General features: G+C 57.2%; 11 protein-coding genes across 11 annotated transcripts; 7 read left to right on the top strand and 4 right to left on the bottom strand.

Annotated features, from left to right (window-relative positions):
• Nucleotides 1–169: 169 nt before the first annotated feature.
• Nucleotides 170–649, top strand: GCG54_00012587 (uncharacterized protein; the record flags this gene model as incomplete). Its single annotated transcript, XM_045412463.1, has 4 exons — nt 170–174; nt 300–384; nt 462–522; nt 588–649. The coding sequence occupies 4 exons, from the start codon at nt 170–172 to the stop codon at nt 647–649; spliced, it is 213 nt and encodes a 70-aa protein (XP_045267168.1).
• A 308-nt stretch (nt 650–957) lies between these two features.
• GCG54_00012586 (uncharacterized protein) lies at nt 958–1,790 on the bottom strand (the record flags this gene model as incomplete). The annotated part of the gene is made up of 3 exons (XM_045412462.1): nt 958–1,419; nt 1,472–1,698; nt 1,748–1,790. The coding sequence occupies 3 exons, from the start codon at nt 1,788–1,790 to the stop codon at nt 958–960; spliced, it is 732 nt and encodes a 243-aa protein (XP_045267167.1).
• An 897-nt stretch (nt 1,791–2,687) lies between these two features.
• Nucleotides 2,688–4,081, top strand: GCG54_00012585 (UPF0400 protein; the record flags this gene model as incomplete). The annotated part of the gene is made up of 4 exons (XM_045412461.1): nt 2,688–2,785; nt 2,843–2,934; nt 2,987–3,187; nt 3,234–4,081. The coding sequence occupies 4 exons, from the start codon at nt 2,688–2,690 to the stop codon at nt 4,079–4,081; spliced, it is 1,239 nt and encodes a 412-aa protein (XP_045267166.1).
• A 784-nt stretch (nt 4,082–4,865) lies between these two features.
• GCG54_00012584 (ATP-dependent permease MDL1) lies at nt 4,866–7,253 on the top strand (the record flags this gene model as incomplete). Its single annotated transcript, XM_045412460.1, has 1 exon — nt 4,866–7,253. One exon carries the CDS (start codon nt 4,866–4,868, stop codon nt 7,251–7,253), a length of 2,388 nt encoding a protein of 795 aa, XP_045267165.1.
• A 528-nt stretch (nt 7,254–7,781) lies between these two features.
• Nucleotides 7,782–8,904, top strand: GCG54_00012583 (putative monoglyceride lipase; the record flags this gene model as incomplete). Its single annotated transcript, XM_045412459.1, has 3 exons — nt 7,782–7,788; nt 7,844–8,016; nt 8,071–8,904. The coding sequence occupies 3 exons, from the start codon at nt 7,782–7,784 to the stop codon at nt 8,902–8,904; spliced, it is 1,014 nt and encodes a 337-aa protein (XP_045267164.1).
• Nucleotides 8,905–9,450: 546 nt separating this feature from the next.
• On the top strand, nt 9,451–11,079 carry GCG54_00012582 (Metal tolerance protein 5; the record flags this gene model as incomplete). Its single annotated transcript, XM_045412458.1, has 3 exons — nt 9,451–9,840; nt 9,862–10,373; nt 10,443–11,079. The coding sequence occupies 3 exons, from the start codon at nt 9,451–9,453 to the stop codon at nt 11,077–11,079; spliced, it is 1,539 nt and encodes a 512-aa protein (XP_045267163.1).
• Nucleotides 11,080–11,270: 191 nt separating this feature from the next.
• Nucleotides 11,271–12,680, bottom strand: GCG54_00012581 (uncharacterized protein; the record flags this gene model as incomplete). Its single annotated transcript, XM_045412457.1, has 4 exons — nt 11,271–11,365; nt 11,419–12,031; nt 12,266–12,366; nt 12,638–12,680. 4 exons carry the CDS (start codon nt 12,678–12,680, stop codon nt 11,271–11,273), a joined length of 852 nt encoding a protein of 283 aa, XP_045267162.1.
• A 72-nt stretch (nt 12,681–12,752) lies between these two features.
• Nucleotides 12,753–13,315, bottom strand: GCG54_00012580 (uncharacterized protein; the record flags this gene model as incomplete). The annotated part of the gene is given in 2 exon segments (XM_045412456.1): nt 12,753–13,159; nt 13,174–13,315. Coding segments are annotated over 2 exon segments (549 nt in total), but the record flags the coding sequence as incomplete, so codon positions are not given.
• A 2,446-nt stretch (nt 13,316–15,761) lies between these two features.
• GCG54_00012579 (Glycogenin-2) lies at nt 15,762–18,460 on the top strand (the record flags this gene model as incomplete). The annotated part of the gene is made up of 7 exons (XM_045412455.1): nt 15,762–15,800; nt 15,875–15,902; nt 15,960–16,066; nt 16,154–16,885; nt 16,935–17,203; nt 17,254–18,133; nt 18,209–18,460. The coding sequence occupies 7 exons, from the start codon at nt 15,762–15,764 to the stop codon at nt 18,458–18,460; spliced, it is 2,307 nt and encodes a 768-aa protein (XP_045267160.1).
• Nucleotides 18,461–18,860: 400 nt separating this feature from the next.
• Nucleotides 18,861–21,446, bottom strand: GCG54_00012578 (ERAD-associated E3 ubiquitin-protein ligase HRD1; the record flags this gene model as incomplete). Its single annotated transcript, XM_045412454.1, has 4 exons — nt 18,861–20,440; nt 20,488–21,172; nt 21,220–21,324; nt 21,423–21,446. 4 exons carry the CDS (start codon nt 21,444–21,446, stop codon nt 18,861–18,863), a joined length of 2,394 nt encoding a protein of 797 aa, XP_045267159.1.
• A 505-nt stretch (nt 21,447–21,951) lies between these two features.
• GCG54_00012577 (uncharacterized protein) lies at nt 21,952–22,828 on the top strand (the record flags this gene model as incomplete). The annotated part of the gene is made up of 3 exons (XM_045412453.1): nt 21,952–22,224; nt 22,274–22,606; nt 22,646–22,828. 3 exons carry the CDS (start codon nt 21,952–21,954, stop codon nt 22,826–22,828), a joined length of 789 nt encoding a protein of 262 aa, XP_045267158.1.
• Nucleotides 22,829–23,844: the final 1,016 nt, after the last annotated feature.

Here is a 23,844-nt window from a genome sequence, read left to right as displayed (position 1 = left end):
CGCGAAAGTGGGTCAGATTAATCAGCCGGCCATTTCGGCCCACCAATCCAGGCTCATCATCCCATGTTCCTGATTGAACCGACCGTCTTCAAAGTCGATACTACGAGCAAGCCTACGACGACGCAACCCACCAATATTCCCCGCGAAACTCGCAATTGAATCGACCAAAATGGCGTACGTGAACATCCGCATCCCCAAAAGCTGGCGGTCGATCGCGTGCGAATCGTGATTGCCCATGGCTGCTTGCCGAGAAGCGCAAAGGACCACATCATACGAGGGCATTTCTGACGTCCGCACAGTCTCGTCAACGCGAAGAACAAGGTTCCGGAGCTCCAGAAGTTCTACCAGACCGCCTACAAGGAGCACAACCGCCTCTGGAAGATCGTACGTTAGGCCGGCGCAGTCCCACGCCCGCAATTCTCCCACGGCGGTCGACCAGTCGACTGACTCGATTATCGCAGAACCCTCGCAGCCGTGTCTACATGATCCCCTACACCGTCGCCCTCTGGGGCACCCTCGGCCGTACGTTCCCCTACTCAGTCTCCCTCTGATCGCTCTGGTGACGTCGTGTTGCTTACATTTTACAGTCACCCTGTACGGTGGCGTTCGCAAGGTCCTCGGCTACAACAGCTACTTTGGCAAGAACTAGATGGAGCACATAGGGCTTCCTTTAGCAAGACCGTTGGGCAGATTGTATGATTCGTAAGGCGATCAATAGACCAAATCGACACTAGACAGCACATTTTTTCTGTTGCACGCGATGTAGAGTCGACGAATACAGTGACGTCGCAATCGAGTTTCACGACTATGCATGTCAGAATTACCAAATGGCAACCTTTCCCTGCACCATCCTCTTTGGCAGAAAAGGTCGTCTAAAGTACACGTGCTCTGGAGCCTGCGTATGGTATCGAACCTCCATGCACGGCTCCCGCCCATTTTCGTCATTTCCCATTATGTCTAGTACCCACTAGCTCCGGGTGCCTTCTCATCCTTCTTGAGGCTGACCAAGATCTCGCGGAAGCGCTCCTTGCCAGAGCCAGAGGCACCACCCTTGGCGCCCTTTCCACTAACGTCAACCAGCTTTGCGATTCTCTCCCAACTGGTCCCCCCAGAAACGGTGTCCTCGCGGCTGGCTAGGAACTGCTCTGCCTCCTTCCGTGCCTGGGAAATCTGCTTCTCCTTCTTGGCGTTGTAGTTGTTGTAAAAATCGTCAATGTTCTCTCTGGCCTCCTTGACGGTCTCCTCGCGCTGCGCCGCGAACTGCTCCGCACGCTTCTCGATCTGGGCGTCTCGTTTCTCGCGCCATTCACGAATGACAGCAGGCTCCTCCTCTTCTTCGACGTAGGCGCTGTAGCCAGAGTTGTAGTTTACGCTGGGGGCGGTGATGCCGCCACCGGGAATGGCACCGGGGGCAACGGCCTGTTGGAGGGTTGTCAGCAAATGCAAACGCGGCCGGGACGAAGATGCAAACCTCGTTCTGGTTGGCGAGATCGGGGAACTGCGACTCGAATGTGGACTCCTCTGCGATGACATTGCTGCTGCCGCCTCCACCGAGAAGATCATCGTCGCCGGAACCGAATGCGACGGCATCGTCGCTCGTGGCGAACTGGTTGGCATCCTCGCCAAGGAGGGCCTTTTCGCGGGCCAGGAAGTCGTCGGCAGAGGGGGAGGCACCCGAGTCCTTGATGTCGGTCTGGGCTACGTAAGGATGTTAGACCTGGCATCAGTACCCTGAGTCTTCACGTACCACCCGAATCAAAGTCCTCCAGCGAAGGGAATCTGTCGGCCATTTTGGTGGTGTTGTGTGTAAATAGAAAGGAAAAGGAGAAGGATGGTAGTAGTCGTGAGAATCGTCGTCGTCAGCAGCTCAGATGTATTCGCAGCAAGTCTCACGGTAAAATCGCACAAGATTCCGTTGATTCGAGGTCGTTTCGTTGGTTCGGGTGGGAGACGTCGACGTGGTGGAAGTGAAGGTGCGAAATGATAGGCAGGTAAGTAGGTACTTGACAGGTGACGCTACCTTGGTCAGGAGCGGTGATTGCCGTGTGCAGCATTGGGAGCTCTGCCCATCGGATAGTTGAATGTGCCTTGAAAGGTACCTGCGTTGTGTCATCAGGGAAGTCCGTGCTGCGTCGTGGCTGGAGTCCAACCATAGCCTTTACCTGCATAGCCCCGGTACAGCGAATCGGATTTCTATTAAGGTTAGAGCAATCCGTCTGAGCCAGGAGCAAATGTTTTGATCCATCTTGGCCTTTGAACTGATGCTCATGCATTTCATTTTTCTTTCACCCGGCAAAACATTCAATTCATCTCAGAAAAGGAAGCATTTGATAGGTCTGCAGTCTCTCGCTCGCGCTATTTGCCTTTGTCGTTCAAAGGACGCCTGATGTACTGAACCGGACACTTTGCGCAAGCAGGGTGTTTGCTGCTGGAGTTTCAGCCCCCAGTGATTGATCGTAGACCTCTTGCGCCTGCTGTGGTTCTTCTCACTCTGGGGCACCCCAATCCCGCGCATCAAGACCCAAACCGCAGGTAGCGCCATAAGGCGCCCTCCACGGGAATCAATCGCCAACCGCCATCCAACGGAGCCCTGGGTTACTCGGATTAGCGACGTCGCGTCCGCAGAGCTCACTGCGCGCCCTCATCCCGTCTCATTCGCAGCATAAACGCGGTTTACCCGAGCAACCATGGCATACAACGACGACGCCGTGCTGGCGAAGCTGTCAGCACTGAATGAGAGTCACGACAGTATCGCCACGGCAGCTCAATGGATCATGTTCCACAAGTAAGCTTTCTGGCTCCAACTTGGTACCAATGATGGCACTGACTCAACAACTCGTAGGAGGCATGCGGATCGCACAGTCCAGCTCTGGCTTCAACGTTTGCGGGACTCATCAAGCACAAAACGGCTGAGCCTGATCTACCTTGCCAACGGTAAGCAGGTGCTGGTCCGTCGCGTTGCCTTATTCTTGCTGACACGCCACAGAGGTCACCCAACAGTCAAAGGCGCGGCACAAGGAAGATTTTTTAGTCGCCTTCTCTCCCGTCGTCGCTGAAGCTACGGCATTGGCGTACAAGGGCGCGCCGGCTGAGATTCAGAACAAGATTAGAAGAGTGGTGGATGTCTGGAAGGACCGCTTCATTTTCGAACCCCCCATCCAGCAAGCCATCGAAGCGCGCATCGACGGTACGTCCATCAACAACCGCTCAAGGGCCATACTAACATGTACCAGAGCTCGACAAGGCCCGTGGAACCGCGAAGGCAAGCTTTGGAGGACCTGGCATCGGCGGCGGACCTTCAGTCCCAGCGGAGCTCATCCCGCTCGTAACCTCGTACCAGAATGCTTCGAAGCTCAACCTGCCCACAAAGACAGCCATCAGCACCGCCAACCAGGATTTTGAGAAGCTCACCGACCCGTCCACACCGGTTCCCTCGGCACCTGTCTATGCCGCACGCCTGAATGGTCTGCTCAAGAGTCTGGCGAGCGCAGAGGGTGCCGTTGCCGAATGCGTCAAGGCCCGCAAGGATCTCATCGGCGAGTTGGAGAAGATTCTAAGCGCGAACCAGGAGGCGCTTGCCAATGACGAGAAACAGTACGCCGAGCTGACGAAGCGAAAGGCGGAAACCGAGGAGAAGAGACGCGAGGTCGAGCTCGCCATTATGCGTGGGTTGCCAACACATGAGGCCTCTCAGTCGCCGGGCAACGGAACACCTGCGAGTCCAGAACCAGAAAGACCAGAAGTAGAAGCGCTCACGCCGCCGCCGGTCGAGGCTTTCACGCCGCCTAGCGTGGAAGCGTTGACCCCTCCCCCAGTCCACGATGAGCCGCCTGTTCTCCGAGAAGGTGAGGCGGATCGCGCGCGATCGGCGTCAAGCCAGGCTTTCCAGCCGCCTCCCGCTACTGGCATCGAGATGCTTTCGAACCTGGCTTCTCAGTATCAGTCCATCCCAGTATCGGCAAACGGATCTAACAAGAGACGCCGGCTTGACGGGGACGATTTCCCTGACCTTGGGGGAGACGACGGAATCGACGCTGATGTGGCAGAGATGCTCCGCAAGGACAGCAACGCCACAACTTGAGGGATATCGTTGGGGACTTTATCTGACACGTTTGAATGCAGAACATTTGGGGTGGTCAGAGGAGCATGTAATGTTAGTAGGTACTTCAGAGAGCTGCCGGAAGGCGTCTTGGTTTATATGGCCGCGACCAAAGACTGGGCTGATTTGAAGTCATTCACGGTATGGTTATTCGGTCTTGAAGCAACATCATTCTCGTAGTCAGCAGGCTATGGCAAAGCTGGAGCGTGCAGTGCATTGAGAGAGCTATGGAGCCGGCTGCACGCGGTCCCGACTTGGCGATCCCCCGGCTCGGATTCTGCAGCAGCGCACCGCTTGTGAGAGCAACAGGGTTGAGTTTGTTAGAAATCAAATCAGTCGCGCTTACAAAAAAGGACGTACAAGAGTATGTGATGGAGCAAAACGGATGAGGCCAGTGACTCAATCACGCGTGTGCATCTTGAGGTTCGGGCAGACTAACGCTTAGAGCTCTGTACTTCCGGCCTCGGCAGAAACGGAAGGTAACGGGGCGGGGGGCTTCGGCGAAGACACTACCGGCCCGACTATCGCCGAGAGGCCCGGCTGCAGGCTGCAGCGCGTGTCAGCAACCCCCCGCCCCTTCCCCCCAGTGCAGGTAAATTTTGAACCAGACCGATGACGGAATCTTAATCTCCTACCAGCAGCCAGCTATGGCCGGATGCATGCGCAATTCGTTCAACTATTCCGTATGATGAAGCAGCCTTCTCCCGCACCTCCTAAATATGCGCCGCCCATGAGATAGACAAAAATCATTCCATACCATTTCGAAATGGCCACGGGGGCAGCGCGAACAGCGGTGCTGCTCCCGCATCGCGTCGGGAGCTGCAAAGCGGGCTCGCTGCTGGCGTCCATCCCCGGCCTGCGCAGCGCTTCGACGACGACACCTTCAGTCATTCAACACGCATTCTATTCGCCCGCCAGAAGCTACAGCTCGAAGCCCTGTGGGCAAATCATCACACCCTTTTGCGCCCGCGCTTTCGGTACCGGGTTACGACCGACAACGTCCTCTCGAAACCCTCAAACCCCCATCTCCATTGCCGTTCTGCGCTATTTCTCGGCCGGATTACGCGCCCAGAAAGATGTCCCGGCCCCGACAAAACTTGAAACGACAAAAGAAGACGAGCATAGCTCCAGACGGACTGAGCCGACGGAGAACCCGGAACATGACGACTTCCAAAAGAGCGAGAGAGCGGCCAAAGCGGCCCAGGTCAACCTGAGTGCGAAGCTGTCAAAGGAGGGCAAGACTCAGGGTAGGGCTGGATTCTCCGAGATCTGGCGATTGATCAAGATTGCGCGTCCGGAGCTGAGGTGGCTGGGGCTTGCCATGGTCTTCCTCGTCATTTCGTCCAGCGTCACCATGTCTATTCCCTTTTCCGTTGGCAGAATTCTCGACATCGCAACCAAGGACCCGTCAGAAGATGCCCGTCTGTTTGGGCTGACCATGCCACAGTTCTTCATGGCTCTGGGCACCATTCTGACGATCGGGGCCATGGCTAACTTTGGTAGGGTGATTCTTCTCCGCATCGTCGGCGAGAGAGTGGTCGCCCGGCTGCGATCCCAGCTGTACAGGAGAACCTACGTACAAGACGCCGAGTTCTTCGACGCGAATCGTGTGGGAGACCTCATCTCTCGCCTCAGCTCCGATACAGTCATTGTGGGCAAATCCATCACTCAGAACATCAGCGACGGTTTGAGAGCCCTGTTCAGCGGAGGTGCCGGCTTCGTGGTCATGGTTTGGTTGAGCCCGAAGCTCACCGGCCTTCTGCTCATCATGCTGCCGCCGGTCGCCGTCGGGGCCTTCTTCTACGGTCGTTCGATCAGGAACATTAGCAAGGGGATCCAGAAGAACCTGGGCACGCTGACCAAAATCGCGGAGGAGCGTCTCGGTAACGTCAAGACCAGCCAAGCATTCGTCGGCGAGGTTCAAGAAGTCTCTCGGTACAACCGCCAGGTCAAGAAAATTTTTGCCCTCGGCAAGAGGGAGTCTACGGTCGCCGCGACGTTCTTCGCCTCGACGGGGTGGGCCGGCAACATGACGATTCTGGCTATGCTGATCGTTGGAGGCAACTTTGTGCGCAACGGTGCCATGACCTTGGGAGATCTCACGTCATTCATGATGTACACGGCTTTTGCGGGTTCTAGTCTGTTTGGCCTCTCTTCGTTTTACTCGGAACTGATGAAGGGGGTGGGCGCCGCCAGCCGTCTGTTCGAGCTCCAGGACAGGAAGCCAGGTATCTCGCAGACCGTGGGACTCAAGGTCCAGTCAGCGCAGGGCCCTATCCGCTTCTCAAACGTGTCCTTCGCTTATCCCACGCGCCCGGCCGTCAAGATCTTCAACGACCTCAACTTCGAGATCCCCTCCGGTAGCAACGTCTGCGTCGTGGGGCCCTCTGGCGGAGGGAAGTCAACTGTCGCGGGTCTTTTGTTGCGCTTCTACAACCCTACGTCTGGTTCTATCACCATCAATGGCGTGGACATATCTAAGATGAACATCAAGTCGCTGCGACGCCGCATCGGCATGGTTGCACAGGAGCCTGTTCTGTTCTCCGGCACTATTGCGGAGAACATATCCTACGGGAAGCCCAACGCCAGCAGAGCCGAGATTGTTGCGGCAGCCCGCAAGGCGAACTGCAACTTCATTAGCGACCTTCCCGCTGGCTTGGACACACAGGTCGGCGCCCGGGGATCGCAGCTGTCTGGCGGTCAAAAGCAGCGCATTGCCATCGCGCGCGCTCTGATCAAAGACCCCGATATTCTCATCCTGGATGAGGCAACGTCCGCATTGGATGCCGAGTCCGAGACTCTTGTCAACGCTGCTCTGGCGTCGCTGCTCAAGGGCAGGAACACGACGATTTCGATTGCACACCGACTGTCGACGATCAAGCGATCCGACCTGATCATTGTCCTCTCCAACGACGGCAGAGTCGCCGAGATTGGCAAATACACCGAGCTCTCGGCCAACCCAGAGAGCGCATTCAGCAAGCTCATGGAGTGGCAGATGAGCGGCGGCGAGATCCCCGAGTCTCGTAGCGACCGAGGCCACATCACCGAAGAGGAAGAGATTGAATCGGACCTTGAACGCGAAGAGGTCGACGAGGAGGATGTCGACGTCGACACTAGTAGCAAAAAGGAGAAGGCTAGCGAGAAGCAAAGGTAAATCGGAGATGCCGGACTGGCTGGCTGTACTGTTGTTTCCTAGTGTTTTATATCATGCAAAACGGTGCCTGAACGTTCGAGGCGGGGTTGCAGCAACGGAGGAACCGTGCTGCTCGGTGCGGCACATGCTGTCAAGCCATGTATCACCAGATAGTCATTCACAATTATACAGCATCATAGAACAACTCCACTCGACCTGGAAGGCGTCTGGAGGCTGCTGGACAAGAACCGATATAAATTAATAAGCCTAAATGTCTGGTAGCGTCGCACTGCTTATGATGTTTGTCAACCCCATCAATTCGCCTCGAGCCTGGAAGTTTTAGAATTCAATGATACACAATTATTCTCTGTCTGCAAGCCAGGCAGTTCGGATAGCTATGAAGGTCTGGCTACCACGACATGAATATTGCCAATACTTGGACGTTGAGCTCCCATGCCGCAAGCGGAGTCCTGTCATGACTGTTGGGTGCCACAATGGTCAGTGCCTCCACCACTGGACTACTTGGGGATGGCATTGTCTTGCGTCCCCATGGCACGTGAAAGTACCCCGACAAGGGAGAGAGTAACCGATTGCTTTCCATCACAAACCAGAGGGCTTTCACAACAAATACAACACGACGTCGTGGCTCACTACCCGCAATATCCATCACTCGTGCATCGAAGCCCATCCCACATACTTCTTTCAAACAGATTACATCATGGCGAGCGAAACTGAAGGCACTTTCGAGGTTGAAGGTCAGAAGCTCCACACCAAGACCTACACAGTGAGTTCAACGTCGCCTTCACACAACATTGACCTAGTAACTAAGGTCCATCAGCCCCAAGGCCCCATCAAGGCTAAGCTCATCTTTGTTCACGGCTTCAGCGATCACATCGGACGCTATCCGGAGCTCTTCTCTTACCTTGCAGGCCGTGGCATCCAGGTTTTCGCCTGGGACCAGCGTGGATGGGGCCGTAGCGTGACCAAGCCAGCCGAGAGAGGCCTTACAGGGCCAACATCTCGCGTCCTCTCCGATGTTGCCGCCTTCATCCGCGACAAGCTGCCATCGCCGTATGCGCCCGTGTTTGTTCTGGGCCACTCCATGGGCGGCGGCCAGGTCCTCGCCCTCGCCAGCGACCCACAGTATCATGAGCTTGTCGGCCAGGTCCGCGGTTGGCTGCTTGAGAGCCCCTTCATCGCCTTCACCCCCGGCGAGGAGCCTAGCTTCCTGAAGGTCTTTTTCGGCAAGCTTGCCAGCCGCCTGCTCCCGACGAAGCAGCTCGTTAATGAGATTCCCGCTGAAAACCTGACGCGGGACAAGGCGGTGCAGCAGAGCATCAAAGATGACGACCTCATGCACAACACCGGTACGCTTGAGGGTCTGGCGGGCATGCTGGAGCGGACGGACGCGCTGGCCCACGGCAAGCTCAGTCTGAGCCCCAACGTCAAGAGCCTCTGGCTAGGCCACGGCACCGAGGACAAGACGACGTGCTTCAATGCCAGTAAGAAATGGTACGGCGCGCAGAGCATCGAAGATTGCACACACAAACCGTACGAGGGTGCGTACCATCAGCTGCATGCCGATCTTTGCAAGGAAGAGTTCTTCAAAGACGTCGGAGACTGGATTCTGGAGCGCGCGGGTGACTCGGCGAGGCCCGAATCCAAGTTGTAGGAAACTTTGGTTTGCGACGGTCATCTGGCCGCTCGTGTGCTCGTAAATGTAGCCTTGCATGATAGTCGGATTTGCCACCTTTTGATTTTAATTTTCTCCTCAGTCTACCTTTACACGGCTACGGTATCTTGCAGACCCATGTTCCTTCATATATTGCGTCTAGCGGTGCAGACTGACGGCCCTCGCATGTGCTGACGTCTGCCCTTACTCTGTCACTGCCATGATAATCGTAGAGACTCGGCACTTTTGCGACGTTGCCACTATGCTGCTGTAAGTCATACAGTCGCGTAACAGAATTCCTCCCATCAAGGACTGCATCGATGCGTAGATACTTGGCTGAGCGTGCTGTGGTATCGCGACGGCAGCCCCTGCCGAGGCTCGTGTGGTGAGCTAAGAGGCGACAGAGCGGAAGGAACAGTTGGCTCTTTCCCACAGCACCCACGAAGCATCTGCGTCGACCCAAGGTACCTTGGCTTCGTAGAAGCTTCCCACAGGTTGTTTGGTTAGCTTGCCACATGCATGTTTATTCTGACTAGTCAGATCTGGATGCAAGCTTTAGGTGGCCAGCAGCGTACGGCCGGTTTCCACCTCTCCTCTATCCTCAACCGCGTCAACCCCTACGGTCAGCCAGGCTCGTCACACTTCCCCGAGGTTCTGAAGACTTTGCAGGAACAGCTCCTTCGTTCTTCATCTTGTAACCCTCACGCTACCGCCGCCATGGAGCCCGACCTGTCCAAAAGTATCACTATGCACCCGTATCCTTTCCACTTCAACACACCTTCGCATCTCGCCAATACGTCTCGAAACTCATCTCGGAGTGGTTCTTCAAATATCAGCAGCGAAGAGGTCCCGGCCAATGCAACTAGTACAGCTTTGGGGAACGCCATCCAAGCCAAGAACAAGACGAACGGGTTAGGACTAAAGCACACCTCGGATGTCATTGACGTCAAATAGCAGCCTCGTGTGCCCGGGGGAGGCATCGAGCCCGACCCCTTCGGTCTATCCTGCGCCTTCAAGACCCCGGAGGAGCTTGCTCAAATCAAAGCCGACATATCCCAAAGGAGAGAACCACGGCATACCAAGATTGGCCCGTGGCGCCGGAGCAGACAGGTTCAGAAATATTACAAAACCCAGAATGCGGCGATCGGGCGCATGCTCAAGTCCGTCGACGACCATGTTGCCGACGCACGCCAGGAAGCCGGCGACAGCCATCTCCGGTTTAAGATAGCCGTATGGGGCTCTTTTGGTACCAGCATTGTCCTAGCAGCCCTTCAGCTGCATGCTGCCATCAAGACAGAATCGTTGTCTCTGATAACCACGACGGCCGATGCCATCTTCGACCCGCTGAGCTACTTGGTCTTGACCCTGTCCGCCCGCACCACCCAGAAGGTCAACCCCCGGCGCTTCCCAGCGGGCAAGTCTCGCCTAGAGACAGTTGGGAACATTATATTCTGCAACTTGATGACGAGGTGGGTGGCAACAGAAAGGATTAGATAATTCTGTCCCTGAGAGGCTGACGATCCGCCGGCCTCTCCTAGTCTCTCGATGGTTATCATCGCCTTTGCCGCCCGCGAACTTGGCGATACTACGCCGGATAGACATGTTACGAATGTCAAGTCCGAGGCCGTAATTTCTGTCTGTGTAGCCTTCGGCACCAAGCTGGTTCTGTTCATCTACTGCTTTCCCCTGCGAAACCGATATTCCCAGGTCCGGATATTGTGGTCTGACCATCGTAACGCTCTTCTGGTCAACGGCTTCGGAATTCTCACCGCTGTCGGCGGATCACTGCTTAAATGGTGGATTGATCCAGCCAATGCCGTGATATTGTCCGTGATAGTGATTATCCTATGGTCGCGCACCGCCATCGCGGAGTTCTTGTTGCTCGTGGGCGTCACAGCCTCGGTCGAGACGCAGCAACTAATCATGTACGTCTGCCTGACTCACTCTGAGTCGATACAGGGCACTAAAACGGTGTGCGTTTATCATTCCGGGCCGCGCTTGATTGCAGAGGTCGACATAGTCATGGACCGAAAGAACACTTTGGCCGATGTACACGGCGTTGCCGAAGCACTGCAGGTCAAGCTTGAAAGCTTGCCAGACGTCGAGCGAGCCTATGTACACATTGATTACGAGATGACTCACAAGCAGGACCGCGGACTAAAGAAGGATCTGTAGCATCGTTCAGCTTGAAGACTGTCTAACAGCGTCTGCTGAAACGAGGGGGCCTGAGATTGGATGAGCCAGATGCTTAATATCAATAGATGATTATGATTATTCCATGTCGCTTTTACAGTTTATATTGAAACCCATATATCGTCTGCACCTGTTTATCATCATTCGTTCGATTCTCCCATGCAGAGAACCGTTTATGGACGCCAGGCCAAGGAGCCTGAGCCCCAGATAAAGCAGTGCTGGCCATAGCTAGCGTTGCAGAAGGCGCACACCTTGATTCTCCCAGAATCTGCGTCTGGTTAGCATCGTGACGACCATGAGCGTATGGTTCATAAGCCAGACCTTTCTCAAGATCCCACAGGCCATTGCTGAGCATCAGGTACGCCTCCCGAGCGTCTGCGGTATCCGGCAACGCATCGTTTCCCCCGGCCTGGCTGCTGCAGACGCGGGCCAGCTCCGCTCCGGTGGATGCCCTGCCTTCTCCAGCAGCGAGAGTGAGCCAGTGGTGGCAGAGGCAGGCGCCACGGAAGGTGATGGACGCAAGTTGAAGAATCGTCGACCTCCGGAGGAGTGACGGGAAGAAGGTGGCCAGATCCAGTGGGTCGACCATATTCTCGCCCCTGGCGCAGAGTTTTAAACCCACGACGAAGTCATTCTGGCGATAGAGGACGGGGGTAGCCTCGCGGTTGATTTGACGGCACGTCTGCAGCACCTCGACGTGAGGCCGCCTGTGAGTAAGCGGCACGGTGCGTGCTGTGGGCCGAGGGGCACGCAGGTAGGCGTTTTGGTGCTCCGGCGGCTCGACTTTTACGCGGAGCTGACGTCGACTGCTGGACACTATGACGGGCTCTGGGGAGAGGAGGAGGAGCTCGTAGATGTCTAGGCGAAGCTCGTAAGGGAGGTCGAGAAGGGTTAGGCGCCGCGGGCTTGGCTCCAAGGCGGCGGCGGGCTGTAGCTGCTACAGACACGAAGGGGGAACACAGTTAGTCCCGCTCGACTAGACCTTTTTTTCTTTTCTTTTCAAACGGGAAGCAAGCAGAAGCCGCACAAACAAGGCATGCGAGAAATTGAAGGCGGTGCGGTAATGTGCAGATGAGAAAGGACGGGGGTTGCTGGAAGGCCTAGTCCGACATGTCGATATGTATGCCGTACCGGATAGACCCTGGGTGCAGATCGGTGGCACAGGTACTCGGACACGTATTCCGCTCTCCGGCAAGGTAAAGTTGAATATCTCACAGGGCGGCCTCTCGAACCAAGTCGAGGCGAGGTTGGAAATGCTGCGCGGTGTCGCTGTGGTGTGCTTGGCATATGTGTGACGTAGGCAGGGGCGGTTGTGAGGTCGGTTTCCCCGGACGATCCACACTCGTGACCAGCAACCTCACTGCTGAGGATATCGTGGGGACTCGACGAAGGCTAACGTGGATGGAGGGTACATGCCCGGCCGTGCAGCAGTGGTACGAAGGAGAGTTGCATGGCAATGGAGCAAATGAGGGTGCGACTGCAAAGGGGGGACCACGGCGGGTAAGGTAGATGGATGGAGCAGGACGGTGAAGATCAGTACTCACTAGCTGGGGCTGCAGCTCGAACGAGTGATCGGAAGACATGGCTCCCTCTGGGCCTCTCTGCCTCTGCCTCTGCCTCTGGACAGCTCTGAATGGCCAATTCTGGATTGTCAATCAAGAGTTGATGATGGACGGATGGATGGGGGCCTCTTCTCCTTTTGGGGGCAAAGCGGCAGAAGTTGATGGACCCTCGGCCTGGGGCTGTGAGATGGGCAGCACAGAAGGGATGAATGACGATGCAATAGCAAGTCGGTTCTGGGTTGATGGGCCGGCGGTCGAAACCTGGAACGGATGGGAAAAAGGACGAGGGGAGTGTGGATTTAATCCAGCATCCGGGCCGGCACGGTCTTCATTCCAGCGTCTGTGTTTTCTGAAGGAGGTGAGGCACGGTACCGTCAGCACCTCGGCGCCTTCAGCCCGTCCGCAGGCAAGGCAAAGGCAGACGAGCTCGAGACACGAAGACGGGACGAGTCCTGGCTCACTGATGTCTTGCTCGAGGTGGCCGCCGAGAGCGGTCTCTCCTATAAAGGGAGACGCGAAGAGGCAGAGGCAGGCAGGCTAGCCCACTTGCAGCGGGCATAACTAGCCGCATGGATGCTGGGTTTGAACTCTGCGGGAGCTCCAGCGTCCAGCGTCCAGCGTCCCGTCCTGTGCTTCACGTCAGTGGCAGGCAAGACCTGGCGGGAGGATGTGGCGGGTGCGGGGAAGCTTTGGGGAAGACGGTCTGCCACCTCGTCTCAAGTACGGATAACCTGGGCATGGAGCTGTGCACTTTAAGACGCAACGATGGAAGTGACGGTGGGGGATGGGCCGGCAATAAGACGAGCAGAGCATTGGCAGAGCCAGTGCAGAGCAGAGTAGCCGGTGGGGATGCTTTGGCTTCGCCGTTACGACATTGCACTGACTGCAGGTGGATGGCAATGCGCATTGGTTAGGTTAGCTTGTTGTTGTTGTTGTTGTTGTTGTTGTTGTTGTTGTTGTTGTTGTTGTTGTTGTTGTTGTTGTCATCGTCGTCGTCGTCCAGTCTGCGAACCTGGGTCCATCTCAGACGGCCCATGCAAAGATAGGACGCTGTTGTGGCTCTTGTAATCCAGTCTAATTCCGTTGAATTTTTCCCATTGCACGCGAAGCACCTAGCTCGCTGCATCTTGGCTCTGCTTAGCTCGCCAGGGAGGGATACCTACACGATAGCGGCCGCTTCTCCTCCTCGTCTCCTCACGTGCCTCAATCAGCATGGAATGCCTCCTTATGAGCTTTGCCATAGAGCCCGTCACCTATTGTCCACGAACCACTTTCTTGGAGCAATGACACCCCGTCCTGGACCCAGAAAACCGCACTAGATGAGGTGTCTTGCACCCTCCACATCTGCGGCGGGCATGGAGCCCTGCCAGGCGTCGACGCGGAATCCCGGGAGGTGACGGATTGTGGAACAGGCACAGGTGCCTCGACGGCCGAGAATCAGCCCCGAACGGTGGAAGAATGGGCAGAGATATTTCTGTCTCTCAATGCCGCAGGTTCGGGAATGAAAAGGTAGCACAAATGTCGCGCGTCGTGTTGAAGGGTTTTCAGAGGCATCGGAGGATAAAGGAGGTGCTCCTCGAGCCTGCACAAGGCATCGCTGAAGAAGAAGAAGTGAAGTGGCCACGGCACAGCGCTTGAGGTATGTATGTACGGATACCTTACACTAACTACACCACGCAATCTTTCTCTTGGATACCCAGGGTAGTTGAGTAGGCAGGCGTGCCATTGGCGCCCGAGCGAGGGAAAAAGGTGGGAACTTCTCACTCGAGCGTCATTCTGGTGGTCCAGCCAGAGAGAGAGAGAGAGCGGCAGAGTGTTTGATGGAAGTTGGCCACCCACTGGATCAGAGAGCAGAGAGCAGAGAGCAGAGAGCAGAGAGCAGAGGCGAAACATCGTCTCAGCTTTGAGGTCTTCGGTGCCCTCTTCTCTCCTCCCATGCATCTGGGTATCATCGAGGAAGAGGCGGTCTGAAATCACCATNGGTGCACTCTTCTCTCCTCCCATGCATCTGGGTATCATCGAGGAAGAGGCGGTCTGAAATCCCCATCATCACCATCTCCGCCGCTGACTTGCTCGACAGTCTCGACAGTATCCATCCATAACTGCCACCACCACCACCAACCACCTCATCCCGCCGCAATCTCCTGCCATGCTGCAACGGCCTTGCTAGTGCTGCACTGCTGTTTGCCACGACCCGGCCCACCTCGACCTCTCTGTCCTATCCGGCCCTGCAGTGCTCTGGGGTCTTTCGCCAGCGCCCCTTGTCGCGCATCATCGCTTTCCTTGCTGGCAATCCATGTTTGGTTTTTTTCTTGTATCACGAGCATTATTCGTCGACCAAGAAGTAGACCTGCCCGAGACTCCTTGCCATTGGCAGTCTCTTCTCTGCGACGTCCACCCGAGGTACGTTCTTTCCTCACGCTACACACTCATTTTTGCTGTGCGATGATATCTGAAGCTTCTCGCGGGTGAGGGGGAAAAAAAACCATAGCATCGTATCGCGACTAACACGTACTCTTCGCTAACGGTATATAATTACGGGCCATAGACACATCAACCGACCAGTTCCCGTCCCGCCTGCACGCATGCTCGCTTGCAACGGACGTCAACAACTTCCTCGCCCCTACTCATAATCTCTGGGTCGCCTGCTTCTTCTTCGTCTCCTCTTTCCCCTCCCTTCCTCTCCTCGTGCAGCCTCCAAGGATCACTGGGGCATCACCAACTGAACACGAGCACAGACAGCAAGGTACCCCCGGCCTCCTCGCGTCGTGTGCCCACCTCGGAGCTCTGCTCCCACCTACGAACACTCCACGCCTCCTCTTCTCTCCGCACCGCAAGTGGACTCGACCTGGACCTGGACCTTGACCCGGGCCCAGAGCGCACGGCGCCTATCCCCGCCACACACCTCCCATCAGTCGCCCAACTTCAACTTTTGCCGTGCTACACCACCAATTCTGACGGAGCACTTGTGTTATATTGTCCATGGCCTTTCGCTGACACCCGCACCTGTCTTTGTCTCGCTCATTTTTATCTTTATTTTTATGTTGTTGTTTTTTTGGTCCGTTTAGCTTCGTGTCTATCTCGGAACGCCTCGTCTTCACAATGGCGGCCCTTCGCGGAGGCGATCAGGTCTATGCAACGGTTCGTGGGGCCCAACCGTCGTTGCCAAAACCCCCCAAAAAGTAAACAAACAGCTAATTGCCAGCCTTCCATAGCTCCTGTTGAACGATACATACCTTCCAGGTAGGCCCAGCCCGCTCAATCCGCTTCCTGTGTCGTTGCTCACACTTTTGGTGCTAGGCGCACTAGTTCTTGCTCATTCTTTGCGCGATGCCGACACCTCGAGACAGCTCGCCGTCTTGGTCACGCTCGATACCGTCTCCGCTGAGGTCATCACCGAACTCAAGGTGAGCTGAGCTTCCGTGCGAATATCTCCACTCCCGCCACCCTCTGAGCTTCTCCGAGCTTCGTGCTAAACACAAGCTGGCTTTCAGGCCGTCTACGACCACGTAATTCCTGTGCCGAGAATACGAAACGACCGACCCGCCAACCTCTACCTCATGAACCGCCCCGATCTGCACTCCGCCTTTACCAAAGTCAACCTGTGGAGACAGACCCAATTCTCCAAGATTGTCTACATTGACGCCGATGTCGTTGCGTACCGGGCTCCAGACGAGCTGTTCGACATCGCCGCGCCCTTTTCTGCGGCACCCGACATTGGTTGGCCGGACCTCTTCAACACGGGTGTCATGGTGCTCAGCCCCAACATGGGCGACTACTATGCGCTCATGGCCATGGCCGAGCGAGGGATCTCGTTCGACGGCGCCGACCAGGGTTTGTTGAACATGCACTTCAAGAACACGTACAACCGCATCAGCTTCACCTACAACGTCACTCCTTCGGCGCACTACCAATACGTCCCTGCCTACCGGCATTTCCAGTCGAGCATCAACATGGTCCACTTCATTGGTCCCGACAAGCCCTGGTTCAAGGGCCGCCAACCGAGCCAGACCGACTCGCCTTTCGAGGACATGGTCGGCAGGTGGTGGGCCGTCTACGATCGCCACTACAGAGCCACGGTGTGTCCCACAAACCACTTGTCCATATCAGATGCTGACGGAGGTCAAATTCAGGAGACGAAAGCTGCGGCCCCGCCACAGCATGACAACGTCCCGGAAATCGTACAGTACTTCACCAAGGGAGAATTCCAGCCGCAAGTTGCTCATGTAGCACCAACGGGTGAGCATTGTCGCGTCGCGCTGCCTTCCCCCACAGGATGCCCGTGACCATGGCCCGTCCCATCCGCACCAGTATCATGGATCGCTGCCCCGTGACCCCGGTCAAGGACCTCGGCCTGAGATTGCGTATCAGGCTGGCCCCTCGTTACTCCCTTCCAGCGAGTCTTTTCAGGGTTTTCCCAGACCGCAAGCTGAGACTTTACCAGAGCAGGTTCCAGCGCCCGTGGAGCGAGGTCCATCACCGCCACCTGCGGAGCAGCCGCGAGAGCCAAGCCATCCCCCCGTGCCAGCATGGGATGCTCAGAGGTATGTTCCTCACTGCCCACCTGTGCCAGACCTTGGACTAAGCGGCCTAGACAACCGCCCCCCGCAGATTCGAGGCCGGAGGCTCTCAACTTTCCGTCGCAGGTGTATGAAATGTCTCAGGATACCGCTCCGTTTGTGCCCCCCGAACGATACCCGAGCCCGCCGCGCAACATGTGGTACGAGGTCCCCAAGGAGAAGCCTGCGCCGCCGACGCAGAAGCCGCGAGCCATCTTCCCCTGGGAGGTGAACCAGCCCAAACCGACCCGCATCTTTACCGGGGAAATGGCATCGCCAACGGCCGAGGAGCCCTCGAGCACACCAACTGGTGAGAAAACGGCGTCATCCGCATTCCAGGCTCTTGCTGAGCCGTCTCTTATAGGATCATCGACGACTGGCCAAAAGAGCGAGCCCAGCACCCCAGCCACCCCGACCATCAGAGTTGCCACGTCGGATCCTTGGACCGCCTTCACGCGTACCAATGCCTGGGACGAAGTGCCCGAGATCGAGCGCTACGTCGAGGGTCTTCAGAAGCATCGTCGTGGGAGGAGCCAAGGGTCGGTGGGCGGCACACCTGTTGCGAAGGTGGCAAAGGAGCATGGGCTCAAGCTCACCGACTTCCCCAGCGTAGTCGACCGACCAAGTCTTCCAGTCACTCCCGCGCCGATTCGCCGGCCAAAGTTCTGGGGCGGTGGCGGCCCTGGTGCCAGCGAAGGCGACGAGGAGGAGGAGCTGCCGGCCGCCCATGGCGTGCCGCCGCAGTCTGACTGGGTATGTGTACATGGAATCCGGTGGACTCCCGCAGACTGTCTTTGTGATGTGACTAACGTGCCGCGGATACAAAAGGACCCAGCAGTTCAGCTACAGAAACTGGCTAAGCAGCAGTCTGAGGCTTTGCTGAAGAAGCTTGGTGGTGAAGGAGGTCCTGAGGGTGTGAGTCGCGAGATCCCAACACGCCCCTTGCCGTTCGGCTCTGAGGGTATTTTTTCACCTACTTATGTTGCGCAGTCATCTGGAGGGGTGGTGCTCAGCCCGCAGCCGGTGAAAGGCGGCGTTGCCTCGAGCATTGTGCGCAATATTGGTGGTGAGATGGATCACTCGACAGCAGCCCGGACCCCCGGCACCGTGTCGTCGTCGTCAGCCATTCCGGAACCGTCTTATCAGGGCCCGGGCGCCGCCTGGGAGAAGGGCGAAGACGTGCCGTTGAGGGAGACGCCCGCACTGCCCACGGAAGAGGAGCGCGACGTGCTCGACACTTGAGCTGGTGGGTGATGAACCGTGAGCTATCCCGTCTAATATCTAATCGAGCAGCATTGATCTTGCGTGAAGCGTTGAGCGGTGGTGCACAGGCGAGGAGCTGCTGGCTGTGCTGTACTATAGCAACTGGCATGTTTAGCGACGAGTAAATGTTGGAACGACTGGGGGACAGGGCGCAGGAGTAGCGAGGGGTACATGTTCCATCATGTCCAACCACAGCGGCGCGCGTAGTAGTCATGATGTCTAATGGACCACGTACCTGACACATCTTCGGGTCAACAATTGGTCATTCTTGTTGTTTTGCATAAAACATGCGCTAGTATTCCTACAAAAGTGGTATGATTTTTACACCAAGGCCAGATCCGCCCGAACGCCGCTGACTATGCCTACTGTCCCGCATCGTTTACTCGTCGTCCTCGGCCTCCTCGACCGTGACAGCTTTGCCCTTGCCCTTGTGCTCGTCCTCCGCACTCTCCTCTCTTGCCGCGGCCGTCTGCGAGCTCCTGGTGGCGGGCTCATCTCGCCTTTCGTCGGCCGAAGACTCGGATGGCGTCGGATTGCCCAGGCCCGACAGCCCGCGGCCGTTGCCAAATAGTTGGTTGGCGCCACCCCAGTTCGGGACCACAGGGTTCGGAGCGAGGACCGGGGGCGACTCTGTCCGGCCCGTAGACGCGCTGGAGCCGGGCACACTTTCTTGCCGAGGCTCGGGGATGGTGGCGGCAGTCTGTGCAGCCGGGCTGCTCGTCTCCGGAGCTTGCGCTGTGGTAGTTGATTGTTGTGTGGATGCAGGGGCTTCCGAAGTGCTCGTCTCGCCTGATGCAGAGGGTGCCGACTCGGGGAACGGCTGAGGGGCATATGATACGGCCGTACCGTCGAGTCGCTGGAGAGGCAGAAGAGACCAGCCGGGAGGGATGACGACGCCCTCCGGGAGCTCAGCGCTGCCAGCGGGTATCGCGTTGGAGTGGTTGGGAGCCCCGTGTCTCGTCACGACTGGCCCGTTCACCCGTAGTGTTGGGTGGATCGGGACCTGCGTCATTGGCATCGTCGGGAGCGGCAGCTGAGTCGCTCCGAGGTTGACGACGGGAGCCGCGCCAGTGTTGGGCAGCATATTTTGCGCCTGTTCCTGCTGCTGCTGGAGCTGGCGGATGCGGCCCAACTCCGCCGTGAGAAGCTGGAGTGTCTGCAGCTCTTGGTGCATGTGCTGGAGAGACTGAACCTCACGTTGGATCATTTGCTCGAGGTGCTGAATCTGCCCGCGTATCGCCGACATGTTGTTGGCTCCCGGCGTCTGCGCGGCTGGGGTGAAGGGGCCGGCTGGGGCTCCCTGGCCGAGGGGCGTTGGGATAGCTTCTGGCGGGACTCCCATCTGCTGGGCCAGCTGTTGCATGTTCTCCCCCTGAGCGAACCCGAGGCGGAGTGGGCCGAGCTGGAACACCCGGGCGGCACCGTTTCTCGGGGCTTGCTGCACAGGCTGTCCGCCCGGGGCGGCTGGCGCATTGTCCGCAGGTGGTTGCTGACCAGCGGGGGCCGCAGGCGCAGCTCCGAGTCCGCCCAGCCCGATTCTGGCGAGAACCGCCTCGCGATTTTGTGGTGCAGCAGCATTGTTGTTGACGACAACCGGGCTCCTGCAGGTAGGGCAGACTTGCTGGCGCTCCAGCCAGCTCTTGAGACACCCAAAATGAAGAATGTGTCCGCACGGGAGCTTCTTGGGGCGGACCCGTTCGACCGCTCCAGCGCTGGGGTCCCAGGGGCGCATCTCCTCGCGGCAGATGATGCACGTGTCTTCCCGCGACAGCTCTTCCTGCGTGGCATCGGGATACTTGTTCATATCTTCCACGGCCTTGCGGTAGCGCCACAGAGCAGAGCCCCTCTTGATGACGGAGCGAGCGGTCATGAAGAGGTCACGCATGATGTGGATCGGAAGGCCGTAGAAGGTTAGGAGGATTCCAAAAAACACCAGGTAAATGGCGAGTTTGACGCAGTCTAGAGGGTTAGCGTAACGTCGGCGGAGCTGGAGTCGTCCGGCTTACCAGCAAATAGATCCAGTATCAGAATCCACTGGCCTTTGGCCTCCCATCCCGGAACCTCAATGTCCATCTCGTCAACATCCTCCTCGCGGGGGAGATCCGCGTCGTCGCCTGCGCCGTTGTCATGCTCTCGCTGGCGAAGCAGCTCCTCGCGCTCCTCGCGGACCTGTCTTCGGCGCTCCTCCAGACGCTGTCTAGTCTGCGTCTTGATGATATTCTGTTCCATCACCGATACCATGTAGCGGATTCCGGTTCGTGCCGAGCACGTCGCCAAGACGGCGAATTCGAAGAGGAACATGACCATCATGTTGGGTCGCGCTTGCTGGATAACCGTGTTGACGGTGTATCGGAGCAGCCATATGTCGTAGACTAAGCTCAGGAGAAGCGAGATGCTGAGTCGGGTGTGGAAGAGGCCGGGGTTCGTGGGCGGTTGCTGCTCGAGGACCTCGACACGTCCGTCGCCAATCCAGCCCCAGACCTTGCCTGTCACCAATGCGGTGAACATGACGAGGAACCATGCTCCAATCTCCTCGCGGAAGATTGTCATCGCCAGGCATGTTTCCGTGATCGCGAACCACGCCCTCTCTGAAAGCTGCTCAACCTCGACTTGTCGCAGCGGGCCGTACAGTAGTCGCTGCAGGCCGTAAATCATGGTGCCGTAAATAAGGTAGATGAAGTTGACCAGGACCTGGACACGTCAGCGGAGCTTCTTCGCGATTGCACGGGATGACGAACCAGCAAGCAAAAGTTACTCTGCGCGAGGTAAACCATAGCCGAGTAAAAGTTCGCTCGTTGGTGGAAGGCCGAGACGACGACCGTGGCCGCCAGGGCCGTGGATACCTGTTGAGGGTCAGCACGTTGGTCGTCCGAGAGGCGGAGTTGGAGGCTGGAGCTATGCAACGAAGCTGGATAGCTCTCCAGCGGCACGAGGGACTTACCCCTGCGTACCACGCGAGCCTCATCTTCGCGTTGGATGGGCTGAAAGCACGGGATTTGTATGTTGAAATGAGGGAGGCCCTCAAGTGCCCATGGTGTTGATGCAAGCCAGAGAGAGTCCCGTTTGCGCTGTTGGCGTGGTGCGTCGGAGCTCGTAGTAGATGCCACGTTAGTGACAAGCATCCACTCAACTGCTGTGGATTACCTGAGCAGTGACGCAGGACACCCCCGGCAGGTGCTAGTCTGAGCACGTGATGGTTCGGCAGCAGACTCGGAACAAGCTTAGACCGATTCCGATGGAAGGCCTAGGAAATGCACCCAACCGGACCCATGCAATCAACCGCGGACGTCGGCCAGTCGTCTGCCGAACCCCGACATCACCGTCCCCGATCCCGGCACTGAGGTGAGGCACCCCGGGTCATAGAATCGGGTCTTCCGTTTTTTCCGGGCTTCCGACTCATGAGCGTGATTGACGGCTGAAGATGGTCCTGAGTTCATGGCTTGCATTCAATGTGTATCATGACCACCATCATGACATCCGGATTAGCTCCTGTTGTTACCCCAGCGCTGATGGCTTCTATGAGATGCCGGCCGCATATCCCCAGGCACTCCTGGTACTTTATCGCAGCAACGACCCTGATGGTTCTCAATCGTCCCGACGAGATCCCCAAAGTCTACAAGCATATCATGAGACACGGTGTCGGGCCTGGTGATGATACACCCGGAGCAGACGAACAGCTCATGATGTCGAGAAAGTTGAGAGAGGCCCTCGTAAAAGCATCTGCTGTTGGAGGTCTACCCAAGGTATCCCTGAGAAAGAGGTTGGAGGGGAGTACTCGCTGACGCTGGTCAGGCAATAAACTCGCTCATGGAATTGAAGAAGGTGACGCCGGAGCACCTTCTAGATGAGCCATGCGACGGTGACTCCAACGCCGTATCGCCCACCTCGCGGCATCAAGATGTCCACGTTACACCCGCGTCGAAGATCATCGAGCGTGGGCATCAATTCTGGAACAACACTTACGGGAAGATTTCTAGACGGATTATGAGCCAGTTGGACAGGTCTGGTACGGAGGACTTGGGCCTGACGGCACGGCTAATGTATGGGTATATTTTGAGCAACAATAACGTACTGTCGCCCGTAGAGACGTCATACGTGCTCATTGCCGGGCTCATCCCCCAGGATGTAAGTCATATGCCGCTGGGTTTAGGACCATCCTGACAGCGACAGGTCAACCCGCAACTCAAGGGCCATTTGCGAGGCGCTCTCAACAACGGGGCGACGGCGGACGAGGTGAGGGCTGTGAGAGGCATCGTCATTGAGATCTGCGAAGCCTCGGGTATGAAGCAATTTGGCGAGGATGTGCCAGGCGGCTGGGGATGGCGCAATGAGGTTGCGACGATTTGACGCTGGACGGTTTTTGGCGAGGCCGGACGTCGAAACGATTGCTCCATTTGGCCAGAGCAGTCTGCCTTGCCAGCAACTCACCCCACGGAAGCCCTGTCAAAGGATCACACACTGCATGTCCCGCACATATGCTCATGAGGCTCAAGACTCGACACAGCTTTCCGCGGCGGAAGCTAGTTCCGCAATAAGCGAGGACAGAGACGATTGGCATGGGGGGGGGGGGGGGGGGGGGGGGGGGGCNGGGGGGGGGAGGCGGTCCAGGCCAGGTTATCTGGTCCACCACGACTGGCACCTCAGGGTCTGTGTCGTATGTGATATTGTGCTCCCGTGACGATAGACCATGGTACGATCCAGCAAGAAGCGGCAAGCATGGTTGGTAGTTGCCGGCGCGCATATACGCAGTTTGGTACGGCCGTAGGCAGCTGCATATGGGACTTGCATCGAAGTTGTCTCCATAGGTGCACCCGTAACGAGCGATAGGACGAAGATGGGGAAGACAGGACAGGCCTGCCGCGGTCCATGCAGTGCGACCCTGTCGAGATTGGCGCCGGGTTTCTGAGCCACCAAATGGGTTCGGCCGTGTAGAGCAGTGTCGCAGCGGCAGCCTGACCGAGTAGCGGGGACGCGGTCGGTAGGAGCCCTGTTGGACTGTCGACGATCCATGACGGAGGCAGAACACCACAGCTGAAGGCATCACCACGATCGGCCAATGTCACGGAGTGCGATTAACAAGGCGAGGGCGCTCGCGAAGGCGCAAAGAGGCATGGGCTCGATGTAACAGCGCATCACTAGCTGCAAAGATGCCCCTGCAGCGCGTCTGGCAGACGTCGTTCTGCTTGGCTACCGTCAGGGTGGTGGTGGAGAGAGAAGAAGTGAGGGAGCGGACGACCACCCCCCGGCCCAGGCTGCTACCAAAGCTCGGCATACGGAGTAGGTAGGTTGCGAGAAGAAAGAGTTGACAGCGTTGGCGTGCTGATCTTTCCGGCGGGCAGGGAGCAGGGAAGAGGATTAGCGAG

Source organism: Colletotrichum gloeosporioides (genome assembly GCF_011800055.1).
Source record: "Colletotrichum gloeosporioides strain Lc1 chromosome Unknown consensus_24, whole genome shotgun sequence".
Classification (NCBI taxonomy): domain Eukaryota; kingdom Fungi; phylum Ascomycota; class Sordariomycetes; order Glomerellales; family Glomerellaceae; genus Colletotrichum; species Colletotrichum gloeosporioides.
The sequence above is the reverse complement of the archived record's forward strand: the minus strand, read 5'-3'. Positions and strand labels throughout refer to the sequence as shown.